The 14411-nt window shown below is 37.2% G+C and overlaps 1 protein-coding gene and 1 non-coding gene across 2 annotated transcripts in view; both read left to right on the top strand.

Moving 5' to 3' along the window:
- The first annotated feature begins 635 nt into the window (after positions 1-635).
- LOC127619507 (glucocorticoid modulatory element-binding protein 1-like) overlaps positions 636-14411 on the top strand; it is a 29994-nt gene continuing 16218 nt past the window's right edge. The window contains exons 1-5 of the mRNA XM_052092347.1: positions 636-764; positions 7360-7552; positions 7683-7738; positions 8278-8399; positions 8493-8596. Of these exons, the coding sequence (XP_051948307.1) occupies positions 710-764; positions 7360-7552; positions 7683-7738; positions 8278-8399; positions 8493-8596 (530 nt within the window). The 5' untranslated portion in view covers positions 636-709. The remainder of the gene's footprint in view (positions 765-7359; positions 7553-7682; positions 7739-8277; positions 8400-8492; positions 8597-14411) is intronic.
- On the top strand, positions 2298-2612 carry LOC127620473 (U11 spliceosomal RNA). Its single transcript, XR_007967744.1, has one exon. It is a non-coding gene; the product is annotated as a U11 spliceosomal RNA (small nuclear RNA).

The following is a 14411-nucleotide window of genomic DNA, read 5'->3' as shown; positions in this document are numbered from 1 at the left end:
GTGTTAAGAAGAATATAATCTCTGAATGTTATTCTGAGATGAGGGTTGGAGCTGTTTTGGCAGCACGAGGGGGACCAACACAATATTAGGCAAGTGGTTTTTAATGTTGTGGCTGATTGTTGTATATTGAAACAGCTTGGCACATATTACCATATTCATGTACCCTATCACGTTTTCATGGTAGCCTTCGACCAATTCATTTCCCCAAAACATTCCAGTTGTTCATACACCACTGAATGTGGGATTTTATTTAATAATTTCATAGAGATTGGGGCAGTTCAATTTTTATGTCCAAATATATGTCTAGTTCCAAAGTACCAATCTTTAGAATAAGTAGATTTAAAAACAACTAATTATATATATATATATATATATATATATATATATATATATATATATATATATATATATAAACCTTAAAAAAGCCTGTTAGCGAGCACATTTTAACTATAAGCATTCACAAAGAGTACTATTTAGTTGCCTAAATATTACAGGGGAGAATTCTAGAACACTCACTCCAGACATTTTCAGCACTTTTACCATGTTACACATTTCCGTGAATTTTACAAGCCTCCGTTTAAAAATACTTAAGGTTTTCCATTGCCCTGTGTTTGTTAGTTTTTAGTGCTGTTGAGTTGCAGTCGTGTCTCATGGCTTCAACTGGACCAGGGACGAGCTTCAGCAGGAAGTCTAGCTCAACAAACTGCGCATGTTCATTCAAAGCCTCTCACTATGTACGGATGACACCGACGGCGAACTAAACGGTAAGGCCGATCCAGCTCGTTTTAATGTTCTTAAACGTAACCGAGGCGCGGACAAATTCACCCGCACGTCAGCTTGATTTTTCCGTTGCTCGGGCGTCGACGGCAGCGGCAACCCCCCTCGAGTGGCGCAGAAGCGTCTGCTCGTTTGTCTATGTGCGTCCCGCCGCACGGGCTCACGTCATGAGAACAGAACACTGCGACGCCAGAGCGTCATTTATAAACAGTCCGCCCGGCTCGCCGAACACTTTCATCAGTTAGATGAGATGCGCGAGGTGTTTGTGAATGTGACGTATGTTTGCAAACACGGAGTGTCTCATATAAACAATCAAAGTGTGTGAATAAATGACGCTGTGTTAGCATAGCACGCTAACACATAAACGGGCATAGCTGAGTGAAATGAAATGGCGCATTACGAAGAGCTAATATGCTAAATTTTTTAGCCACGGAACAAAACAGAGCCCTTTCAAATTTACAGTGGTAAATACATTTTCTTTCAAACTACCATGGTAAATGTTAAACCATGAATATGAGATATTTTTCAAACGGTTCAATAATATTTGTCATTTTTAATTTGTTTGTATTTAGATGTCATCGGTGGCTACTATAAAGTTGCCTCTATTTTAATAAAATAATTATGGTATTTTGACGGAAACAGTGCTTCGAAAGGTGTTTTTTTTTTTGTGTGTGTAAACGATGGTACACTAATAGAATCAAATTCAACTTCTCAAACATTCACCATGGTAAACATACTATTAATAGCATATTTGATACATGTATTCTTTCTACTTTGAAATCGTAACAAATTGACATAGGATTGTCTTTAAAAAGTTTTTGAATATTTGTTATTTTGTTTACTTTCATACTTGGATGTCATTGGTGGCTGGTAACAAGATGCCACAGTTTTATTTGAGTAAATGTAGTATTTTGGTTCATACAATGATTACAATAGTAAATGTTTGTAAGGTGTGGAGGTTGATCAATGATGGTATCAGATGGTAATTTGATTTATACCATGGTACTTTATGATCGATGTGTGGTACTTCAAAATAATTAGAAGAAAACCATGGCATTGGTATGGTACATGTTCAAATTACAATAACATTGTGGTACTATTTGTTTTCTTCTTGTATTAAAAGTTTAATGTTTAACAGTACACACACTGTATAATTCATTAATATGAACCAATCCATACATTTTTATTTCATAATTGCACATTTTTAAAATACGGTGACATGTGAAAAGCTGAGAAAGTGTGAGTGATTCAATTTAATTAGTTTCATAATATATTTTACTCTAATTTAATTAAAAATTTTCTTTGAGTAAAAATCTAAATTCATATTTGAAAATTTTTCACCTTTATAATAACTGGTTGTAGACTGTCCTAATCACACACTTCACGCTTCCAGAATTAATAGTATGGTTTAACAAGTTCTACTGCTCTGTCTTTTGTTGTATGGGCTCTATTGTAGAAGTTACCCTTACTGAGATACCTGACCCTTTTAATGGGTCATACAGTTGAGAAAGAATTAGTTTTAAAAGGGCATCTGCCGGGATTGGCATAATTGTGGCAGGAAATTTCTAACAATTGTTTATAAATTATTTTTTTATCCCCATTTCTCTCAATTTGGAATGCCCAATTCCACTACTTAGTAGGTCCTCGTAGTGGCGCGGTTACTCACCTCAATCCGGGTGGTGGAGATCAAAATTTCTAACACAATTACAGAGTTGCTATCAGGAGATTTCGTATGCACAATTTTTATAGCCCACAATATTAAAGGATTGGTTCACCCACAAATTTATATTCAGTCATTGTTTACACACCCATGTGTTGTTTTAACCCTTATATTACTTTTTTGTGCTCAGTGATGTCATAAAATGTAGTTTTTGGTGACTACCTCTCAGGGGCGGATTGGGACTAAAACGTTGCCCGGGACATTCTGGCCCAGAGCAGCCCACCAAATCTGGCACAAATTAAAAATTATTGTGTTGGGAAAAATAAAGTAATTTCTATTGACTGCTAGTCATGACTACAGGCCCGCCCAGTAGTAACTTTAAAACATATAAGACCACTGTAAATGTGATGAGAGGGTTTTTTAGAGAAAGCACTAAAAATAAGTACTTTATAGATCAGACAGTCAACATGACTGAAAACTTTTTCCCCAATATACAGAGGTTAGGTTAAAATGAACATGAAAGTACAAGGGAAAGTGAGTATTTTAGGTGCTGTGACATGTCAGAATTTTTTAAAGATCTTAATCACCTTTCAACTTTTTTCTAGAAGTGCAAATAAACTATTGTCTTCGTTAATATGAGGTTGTGGAAACAACAAGTATAATAATAATATATTATTATACTATATTAATAATATAACTATATGTATATATAGTTATACAAGATCATAAAATGTTGTTTAAAATAAATGAAGAAAGTGTCACAGCAGGACACTGATGAAAATGCTTAAATGTTCATGTGAATTACTCACAGAACTAAGTAAATGTTTATTTAAAAAAAATAAATGAAAACAAAGTTGGCTAGAATATGAACATTTATAAATATAAACAAATATAAATATATGAAAAAATTAAATAAAAAAAACATATCACTTAAAGTGTAGAACTTTGCAGATGAATTTCTCATATTTTCACTCAATGTGAGTTTGTCTTTATATCTGCAGTGTTTTATTTCCTTTCCCAGAAAACGTGAAAAGTCCAATGCTCTGACAAGCATTTCTGCTATCCTTTAAACAAAGTCAGCGTCAAAGACTCAAATAGCCACAAATAAATATTTTCTTATTTTCTGCATTTTTATCAAGTGTGAGCATTATTCAGCAAGATGCACTTCAGCTCTCTACAGTATGAATACATTATGCTAATAAATATGTACTGCTCACAGCTTTACTGTTTGCAGATTTTACATATGCTGCTGTCATTGTATTTGTTGTAACTTGCAGTTATTTGTCATGTTGTGATTTTTCAGAACTCATCCTATTCTTAATATGTTGTCTTTGTTTGTCACCATTATTATGATTTGTATATCAAATAATGAGGTCCACTTGAGGTACAGTGATAATGTGCACATATGGATATGTGCTATGACATGTTAGTAATTTCAAAATAAAAGGATTTTCAGGTTTACAAGATAAAAGCTACTGTATTGACTTTACCCTACAGAGTTTTTAATATTCACCCTGTAATGGAGTCTGCGCTGGCGTGGTGGGCCCAGGGAGGCCACCTATCTGTATGACGGGTTGGCCCAAATTTCCCAGCGGCTCACCTGGAAAACACCTGGTACTTTAGATGGCCAGTAGGGATGGGCGATACCACTTATTTTCTTTTTCTATCCGATACAAGTTCTATACAAGTACTTTTAGGCCAGTATCGCCGATATCGATACCAATACAGGTACCTCTAATAAATTGGATAAAATTGGTATATATATATTTATAGGCCTAATCATTAGTAGCCTTGATTACCCTTTAAAAATGAGTTAGGATTAATCACATATAAAATCTAAAAATTTACCATTGATATTATTATATGGTTACTAATACTAAAACCAAGTTACAATATGGTTACTAGTAAAACCATGGTTTTCATAAGGGTATCATTTATTAACAAGGATTAAAGATCATTATCAATGTTTTAACAAATTTGAATTTAAATAAGCCAGTAAAAATGGCCACACAAGCCCATTCTAATATATGTCACTTCTTGATTTGTCATTACTTAGTGTGAATAACTCCAGATGCTGTTTTCCTGTCATTACCTCAGGAAAGCATTGCTCCTTTGAACGAGCACTATGACTGAAAGGGTGAGCACTTTCTGACTGCTACTGCTATTTATGATTGAATGTAGTTGTCAATGTAAATGCACCTTGAGTCCAAAACAAATTTCCCTCTGGGGACAATAAAGTGTATTTCATTAATTAATTTCATACTGTATTTTAGCATTTCTGCATGTCAAGATGAGCAGAAGAAAAAATAGTTCTGGTGCCATGCAACAATTCGCTAATATAAATATTTTTTTCCACTTCAAAGCTTATGAGATGCATTAATATTCATGTTATCTAAATACTAAGATCACTAATTAAAAAAAACCTTCAGAATCAATATTTTTATGTGAGGATCGATATTCTTGATACCACATCAGTATCGTAAGTATCGATACTTTAGTATCGATCCGCCCATCCCTAACGGCCAGTCTGCCCTTGCTACTTCTTCAAGCTTCAAAAGAATGCAAAAGTATAATTCAGACGTCTAATAAATTATTCCATTAAACTCATGATTATTATGAAAGCATACTATAAGGTTTGGTGAGAAAAAACGAAACAAAATCAAATGTATTTAGTAAAAATATTCACTGACTGTTGATCTCTTGTGATTTGTATTTCAAAACAGATGATCGGGCACGAGAGCAACAGTTCACATAGCGCCCTCGTGACATTGGGGCATTCATGCAAAAACAAATTTCACAATTCACATATGCACATAAAACAGAACAGAACTTACTAAACATGCCTGTAGAGTTTATAGGCGAAGAATTGATGCATTTCGATGCCCAGCCTTATTTTTTATTATGGAGTACCCGGAAATTAAACAGAAATATAGAGGAGGCTACAGGCACACCGTATCCTAACCTGATGGCAAACAACACGCAATAACATATATATTTTCTATGGTAATCTGAGTCTTTGTCCTAACCAGCAGTGACGAGCATTCTCTTGATCACTTGTTTTCTATTTTTGGCATCGCATGAGAAACTCCGTCAACTAGCACCGGTCCAAAAACTTTTAACAAAATAAGGCTGGACATAGATAAATTCTTCGACTACAATCTCTTCAGACATGTTAAGTAAATTCGAAAAAATTAAAATCGTTTGCTTTTATAATATCATGAGTCTCATGGAATAATTTATTAGACTTAATTATACTTTTGTGTTCTTTTGAAGCTTGAAGTGGTAGTCACCATAAACTGCCATTGTATGACATCACTGAGCACAAATTACTTTTTTTCACAATTTCTCCCTTTGTATTAAGAAAAAGAAAGACATACAGGGTTATAAAAACCCAGTGGTGAGTAAACAGAGTCTGTATTTTAATTTTTGGGTGAACTATCCATTTAATGTTAATGAGAATATAAACTATGTAAAACATTTAATGTTTTTGTTGGAACATTAAACAAATGCTTTGCCTAATATATAATGAGTGATTTAATGTTTATCAATATAATAATTTCTCAGTATAATTAATGTTAAGGAAACCTTTTTTTGTATTTAAAAAAATTATAAAAAATATAAAACAAATATGAAAGCATATTGTCAGAAATTAAACATAGGCCTAGTTAGAATGTTCAGATGCTGCACTCTCTTACAAAAATAATAATGAAAAAAAACTTGTGTTTACCAATGTGAAACATCACAATTTCTTCTAATAAGACTTATTAAGTAATTGGGCACTGAAGACACAAGTTTGTGAAGTTTAAAAAGTGGAATTTTCTCCCATTCATCTCATGCAGTTCTTCCGATGCACAATTGTACAGCGTTTTCATTGTCATCTAATAAGCTTCATAATGCTCCACACATTCTCAATTGGAGACAGGTCAGAACTGCAGGCAGGCCAATCTAGCACCCACATTCTCACACAGCCATGCACTTGAAATCTGGGCAGAATGTAGTTTGAAATGGTCCTGCTGGAAAATGCAGGGATGTCCCTGGAAAAGACGTGCTGGATGGCAATATATGTTGCTCCAAAATATGTACATATCTGTCTGCATTCATGGTGTTCTCACAGATGTGCGAGTTACCCATGACATGGGCAGTGACACACCCCTGGCCCACACAGACACTGGCTTTTGGACGTGATGCTAATAACAGCTTGGATGGTCCTTTTCCTCTTTGACCCGGCTAACACGACTGCTGTGTTTTTCAAAAATGATTTGAAATGTGGATTTTTCGGACCAATAAACACCGTTCCACTGTTCTACGTTCCATCTAAGATGAAACTGTGCCCAGAGAAGTCGGCAGCGCTTCTGGACAGTGTTGATGTATGGCTTCTCCTTTATATAGTAAAGTCTTGACTTGCATCTGTGGATGCAGTGTTGACTAACAAATGTTACTTAAGTAATTCCAAGCCATGCTCATGATATCCATTACAGATGAATGCCATTTTTCAAGACTGTGAAATCTGTCTTGCCCTTTATGCACCGAGATTTGACCAGATTCCTTGAATCTTTTAAATATATTGTGCACTGTAGAGGGTGAAATGCCCAAAATCCTTCCAATTTGTCTTTGGGGAACATTGTTCTGAAAGTGCTGGATTATTTGCTGAAGCATCTGTTGGCAAATTGACAAGTCTTGAACAATCCTTGATCTTGAAGGACTAGGCTGTTTTTGGAGGCTCCTTATATAATATGACACGATTGCCTCACCTGTTTAACACTTTGCAAATTGTCATTAGTCTTAAATTGGCCTTGTCTCAACTTTTTTGGAGTGTATAGCAATCGTCTGATTTGAAATGTCTATACATAAAAAAAAACTACTTTTTCGGTATTGGGGTTATACTTAACTTTAAAAAATGTATTTTAAATGTAAATTATTAGGAGAGAGGAGAGAGCGGGCTATGGCAGAGACAGAGGTCATTGTGTCCATGGAGGACATGGTGGTGATGAAGACTACTGAAGAAGAGGATGCTGAGCCTGACGAACAAAACAAGACTCAAGTGATTCTGCAGCTGCAGCCCATCACAGCTGAAACTAGACAACAAGTTGCATCGACACATCCCAGCATGGACATGTTAGATATGATCGTATAATAATACTTTATCATCATAATGTTTAATGTGATAAATATATTCACTTTAATAGGACTTAAAAAGTCAAAGTATCTTGTGAGTAAATGTTTTGATGACTGAGGTTTTTTGTAGGCTTGCAGATGAAAGCAGTGAGACAGATGCTGCAGTTGTGGCAGTGGAGACACAAGGTAAACATGCTCTTGAATGATACCTGAAATCATGCAGCCTTCGAGGAGAGGTGTGATATTACTTTTCTGAGCAATTGGACTTGCCTGGCTGATGATTAATTGGGTGAAAAAAAATCCCAAAGACTTAAATTGAAGGAGTTACTCTAGCAACCACATAGCAAAGCTCTAAAAACACTCTGGACACCTGAGCAACCACATAGGAATATGTTACAAACCACTCAGGACAACCTAGGAACCACTAAGCAACTGCCCAGAACACCCTAACATTGTGGTGGCGAACTTAACTCACATTTTCCTCAAATAATGTGACAACCTAGTTTAAACTGTCTTTAATTCTCATTGTAAATATGAGACAGTAATTTAACTGTAGTTTCTTTGCAGTCATGCTTTAAAAATGTAAATGCTGTAAGGTCTGTCTGCTCAAATTTATCAGCGCTCATCAAGCAATGGATTATGATTCAGTTCCTCTAACTAACCGAACCTTATGCAGTATTTACAGAGTAAAAGTTTGTTGATGGGTGTGCCTGTGTCATTTTCAGACGAGGCGTCTACTGAAGGCGAGGATTTGGAGCTTGGGTATCCCATTACATGCGGCGAGAGTAAAGCCATTCTTCTATTCAAGAAGTTTGTCTGCCCTGGAATCAATGTCAAATGTGTTAAGGTTGGTGAATTTGAGGGATATGAGAGGCTAACGCTGTAGATAACAGTTGCAATTGTGTTTAATCTGGCATTCTCTGTCTCACTGTCTTTTCAGTATGAGGATCAGTTGATCAGTCCAAAGCAGTTTGTGCACATGTCTGGTAAAGCCACTTTGAAGGACTGGAAGCGTGCAATCAGAATGGGAGGGGTTATGCTCAGGTAAAGAGCATTCTGGGTCTAGAGACCAATGATTGCTTTTACCAAGATATGCTTTTAAAGAGGTCATATCTTACATTTATTAATCATAAATAACATTTGAAAAGGTTGATTGCAGTCATATTTCATTTTTATGACCATTTTCCACACTGACTCAGGCCATTTTTATTGCTGTTATGCCTGTAAAATGTCTATGTAAACTACGGATATCGCTTAGATCAGTGGTTCTTAACTGATTTTGCTTCGGGACCCAGATTTTACATCGGAAGTCAAGTGGCGACCCACTATAGTAAAATCGTAACCTGTATTTAATATATCCTGAGTCGCATTTCCTTTTTCCTAGCATAGTTTTTTAATGATTTTCAAGTATAAAAGCATGCATCGAGTGACATTATTTTTGAAACAGAGCAGATCATTAGTGCGAGCTGGTAACATTACACTCTCGAGAAAGCTTTAATCGCACCACGAAAATATTGTAATGGAGATGAGAAGCCTTTAGCTGAATGCAAGATTATCATTAAATGTCTTCATTGATGATTATATTATCATTAATAATCTCTATGTCTTGGGCGGCCGGTGAAAAATGGGAGAACCATGGCATTGTACTTTCCCTGCTGTCTGCGACTCAGTTCGAATAGACCTGCAACTCACTTTTGGGTGACGACACACCAGTTGAGAAACACTGCCTTAGAGGATAGAGAGAGAATTAATATTCTGAAATAGTTTTGCGTTCCATTGCAATAGTTTTATGTTCTCTCACAATACGTTTTGCATTCCTTCGCAAACGTTTTCATTCCCTTTACAAAAAGTTTTGCATTCCCTCGCTATAGTTTGATTTCCATCGCAATAGTTTGCATTCCCTTGCACTATTTTTGCATTCCCTCACAATAAGTTTAGCATTTCCTTGCAAATGGATTGCGTCCCCTCACAAAAAGTGTTGTTCCCTTACAGTGTTTAGCATTCCAATGCAATAGTTTTATGGTCCGTCACAAGTTTTGCATTCCCTTGCTATAGTTTTGTTGTGGTGCACACCATTGCAATCTTGCGGACCTACCAGGTTGACTTGCTCAAAGACTGCCTGAGTCATTTAAAGAGCTGCATCAGGCCACTGATCTGGCAATTTGGACTACTAAAATCGTTGTCCAAGCCATCGACAGGTTTATGGGTAGCCTGGTGTCCATAGAGCATCATCATTGGCATTACAGACATATTCAATAAGGACAGAGTTGTGTTGCTCGACACCACAGTGTGAGCGGTTACAAGCAGCTTAGAGGGAGTCGCAAGCGTACAAGCACATCTTTTTTTGGCTTTTCCAATTAACAATTTTTATTGATTCAAAAATACACAACAGAGAATAACACAACACATACACATTGAATCAACATTTAACCCCAACTAATATCCCTCCCCAATCACCAACCCCACACTGACCCTCAACGAACACCCCTGTGGTTACAAATCATAATACACACACACACACACACACACACACACACAAACAAAAATAAAGTATAATACATTTACATAATTAAACTAAACTTCTCTCTCCACATCCCCTGCCCGAGAGTCCCCCAAAAATGCCAAATAACTACTCCACTTCCTATCTAACAAGTCCCCAAATCCCAGCCTTCTACCTGCCACCTCTTGAAAGCTGCCACCCTCCCCATCTCCGCACACCACTCCGGAAACGAGGGTGCTCCATCCGACTTCCATCCCCTCTCCATCTTCTGATTGCCATTGCCAGCCCAGTGTCTTTAAAACCAAGCCTATACAATCTACAGGGGGTCCAATAGAATCTATGTAAAATCTTGAATTGCATAAGGCGCACTCTTGCATCTCTAGATGCAGACTTTTTTTTAGAATACTAGCAGACACTTCCTCTTCCAAAACCAAGTTTATATCTTTCTCCCATAATCTCTCGAAAGAAGTTTAAGCTCTGTCCCCCAGACTCTGCATTAGCAGGAAGTAATATACTGATGCATCATGACCTTTGCCAAAATCAGTAATCACTTCTCCCAGAGTATTTGCCACTTTGGGGGGGGGGGGCTACTCCCAAAAACAATACAAAGCAGGAGGCACAGCTGTAAATCTTCCAATATCCCAAAATGTTAAACAAAATTTTCAAAAGATCTCAACATTCCACTCTCGTATAGGTCACCGAATGTAATAACCCCCCTCACAATCCACTCTGACCAGCAGAAAGGGGACTTATTAATACATAATTTAGGTTTCAACCATATGCTTGAGGCAACATGTAAATAAATGACAATCTGGACACTTTTGTCCATACCAAGTGCAAATGCGGGATAACGGGGTGTGACTCAACATCTCAGATTTGTTTGATAGAAAGGCTTTGCAATGGCAAAATAGGGGCAAGAAATTCCTGTTAAATACAAAACCAGGGAGGGGCTCTCTCAGGTGGAAGCGACCAATTAGCCAAATGTCTTAGACTGAATATATAATAATAAAACAAAATCTTGGGTAGGTCTAGCTCACCTTTGTCAGTCGGCCTATGTAACTTATTAAAATGTAATCTAGGACACTTACCATTTCAAATGAAGGAATCAAATTGCTTGAAATAAGAGAGGGGGACATCTACCGGGAGAGATTGTTGCAGGTAGTTGAATTTTGGAATACAATTCATTTTAATTACATGAACCTTCCCAATCATAGATAAATGTAATGAAGCCCACCTGCCCACTTCGCTCAAAAACCTTTCTATTAAGGGGTCAAAATTAACTCAGAAAATTAGCTGGGAATAAAAGACCCAAATACTTAATGCCCTTTTTGGTCCACCGAAATGCACCCGGATGGAAAGCCGTTACAGGGCAGTGCACTGTCAGAGACAAAGCTTCGGATTTAGACCAATTGACTCTGTATCCTGAGAACGTAGAAAAGGAATAAATAATTATCTGTAGGCAAGGCATAGATCAAATCTGCGTAAAGCAAAAGTTTATGCACCACATCTCCCACCACCACCCATGGAAAATCATCTTCCTTTCTTATCACAGTTGGTAATGGTTCCAGGGCAAGACAGAACAATAATGGAGAAAGATATCCAGAGTAAAATAATCTGAAATTAATCAAATTGTTTGTACCGCCGCTACCATGTGTCTATAAAGTAACTTAATCCATCCAATAAAAGTATTCCCGAACCCGTATCTAAAATCTTAAAGATAATCTCTTTCTACCATATCAAATGTATTTTCAGCGTCAAGTGATATGGCCGCGACCGGAGTCTGATCATTCGCCACTGGCCACATAATATTGATGAAATGCCTAATGTTATCAGAAGAGCTGCAGCCCCAAATTAACCCCACCTGATCTATATGTAAAATAAGAGATGTCATAACTTAATCGGTTAGCCATCATTTTTGACAATATTTGTACGTCCAGATGGATCAGGGAAATTGGATGGTAACTCTTACACTCGCTTGGATCTTTGTCCTTTTTAGAAATCAGACTGATTTTGGCTTGAGTCATGGTTTGCGGAAGATTTCCATTAAATAATGATTCCGTATAAACTTCTAACAAAAGTTGAGCCAGTTCTGTATCATAAGATTTAAAAATCTCAGCGGCAAAGCCATCTGGCCTCAGAGACTTGCCTGTAGACAAGGCCTTAATTACCTCGCCAAGTTATCTCAGAATCAAGAGAATTGTTTTGCTCAGTCGTCAGTTTAGGGTGTTCTAATTGTTCCACAAAATCAAGATAGGATTCTTTAAAAGCATTATTAAAATCAATGGCTGAGGTAAATATTTAATCACCAGCAGATTTCACTGAGGGAATGGTAGAAAAAAAACTCTCTTTGTTTTTTATATCTAAATAAAAGCTTCTCTGCATTGTCCCCTGACTCAAAATATGACTGTCTTGCCCTAAATATCCAAAACTCCACCTTCTGTGACAAAATAATATTATATCTGTATTTCAGTCAGGTCAATTCTCTGAGGCCATCAGATGACATTCGGCATATTTCCTTCCAACTCCACAAGTTCTCGTACTTTGGATTTTTAGTGAATGAGGCATACTGTATGTTCCGACCCCTAAGAACCACCTTGAGTGCCTCCCAAGCCACGCCCAAAGTGGATACCAAGGTCTCCATATAAACATTGATTTCAGCCTTTAACATTTGTTGGAATTCAGGATTTTTCTGAAGGGATACATTAAAGTGGCAATTATATGATTTCTTTTTCTCTGTATGTGGCAACACCTCTAAACTCACCAGGGTGTTATCTGAGACAAAATTTTTTCTAATTGATCAGTCAACAACAGATTAAATAAGGGACTTAGATGTGTGTGTGTGTATATATATATATATATATATATATATATATATATATATATATATATATATATATATATATATATATATATATATATATATATACACAGGTCCTTCTCAAAAAATTAGCATATTGTGATAAAGGTCATTATTTTCCATAATGTAATGATAAAAACTAAACTTTCATATATTTTAGATTCATTGCACACCAACTGAAATATTTCAGGTCTTTTATTGTTTTAATACTGATGATTTTGGCATACAGCTCATGAAAATCAAAAAATTAGCATATCATGAAAAGGGTCTCTAAACGAGCTATTAACCTAATCATCTGAATCAACTAATTAACTCTAAACACCTGCAAAAGATTCCTGAGGCTTTTAAAAACTCCCAGCCTGTTTCTTTACTCAAAACCGCAATCATGGGTAAGACTGCTGACCTGACTGCTGTCCAGAAGGCCATCATTGACACCCTCAAGCAAGAGGGTAAGACACCGAAAGAAATTTCTGAACAAATAGGCTGTTCCCAGAGTGCTGTATCAAGGCACCTCAGTGGGAAGTCTGTGGGAAGGAAAAAGTGTGGCAAAAAACGCTGCACAACGAGAAGAGGTGACCGGACCCTGAGGAAGATTGTGGAGAAGGACCGATTCCAGACCTTGGGGACCTGCGGAAGCAGTGGACTGAGTCTGAGTAGAAACATCCCTGCATTCCCCAGGTCAAGCCACTTTTGAACCAGAAACAGCTGCAGAAGCGCCTGACCTGGGCTACAGAGAAGCAGCACTGGACTGTTGCTCAGTGGTCCAAAGTACTTTTTCGGATGAAAGCAAATTTTGCATGTCATTCGAAATCAAGGTGCCAGAGTCTGGAGGAAGACTGGGGAGAAGGAAATGCCAAAATGCCTGAAGTCCAGTGTCAAGTACCCACAGTCAGTGATGGTCTGGGGTGCCATGTCAGCTGCTGGTGTTGGTCCACTGTGTTTTATCAAGGGCAGGGTCAATGCAGCTAGCTATCAGGAGATTTTGGAGCACTTCATGCTTCCATCTGCTGAAAAGCTTTATGGAGATGAAGATTTCATTTTTCAGCACAACCTGGCACCTGCTCACAGTGCCAAAACCACTGGTAAATGGTTTACTGACCATGGTATTACTGTGCTCAATTGGCCTGCCAACTCTCCTGACCTGAACCCCATAGAGAATCTGTGGGATATTGTGAAGAGAAAGTTGAGAGACGCAAGACCCAACACTCTGGATGAGCTTAAGGCCGCTATCGAAGCATCCTGGGCCTCCATAACACCTCAGCAGTGCCACAGGCTGATTGCCTCCATGCCACGCCGCATTGAAGCAGTCATTTCTGCAAAAGGATTCCCGACCAAGTATTGAGTGCATAACTGAACATAATTATTTGAAGGTTGACTTTTTTTGGTATTAAAAACACTTCTTTTATTGGTCGGATGAAATATGCTAATTTTTTGAGATAGGAATTTTGGGTTTTCATGAGCTGTATGCCAAAATCATCAGTATTAAAACAATAAAAGACCTG

This window comes from Xyrauchen texanus, chromosome 26 (assembly GCF_025860055.1).
Source record: "Xyrauchen texanus isolate HMW12.3.18 chromosome 26, RBS_HiC_50CHRs, whole genome shotgun sequence".
NCBI lineage: Eukaryota > Metazoa > Chordata > Actinopteri > Cypriniformes > Catostomidae > Xyrauchen > Xyrauchen texanus.
Note: the sequence above shows the minus strand (reverse complement) of the source record. Positions and strands in the feature narration are given on the sequence as shown.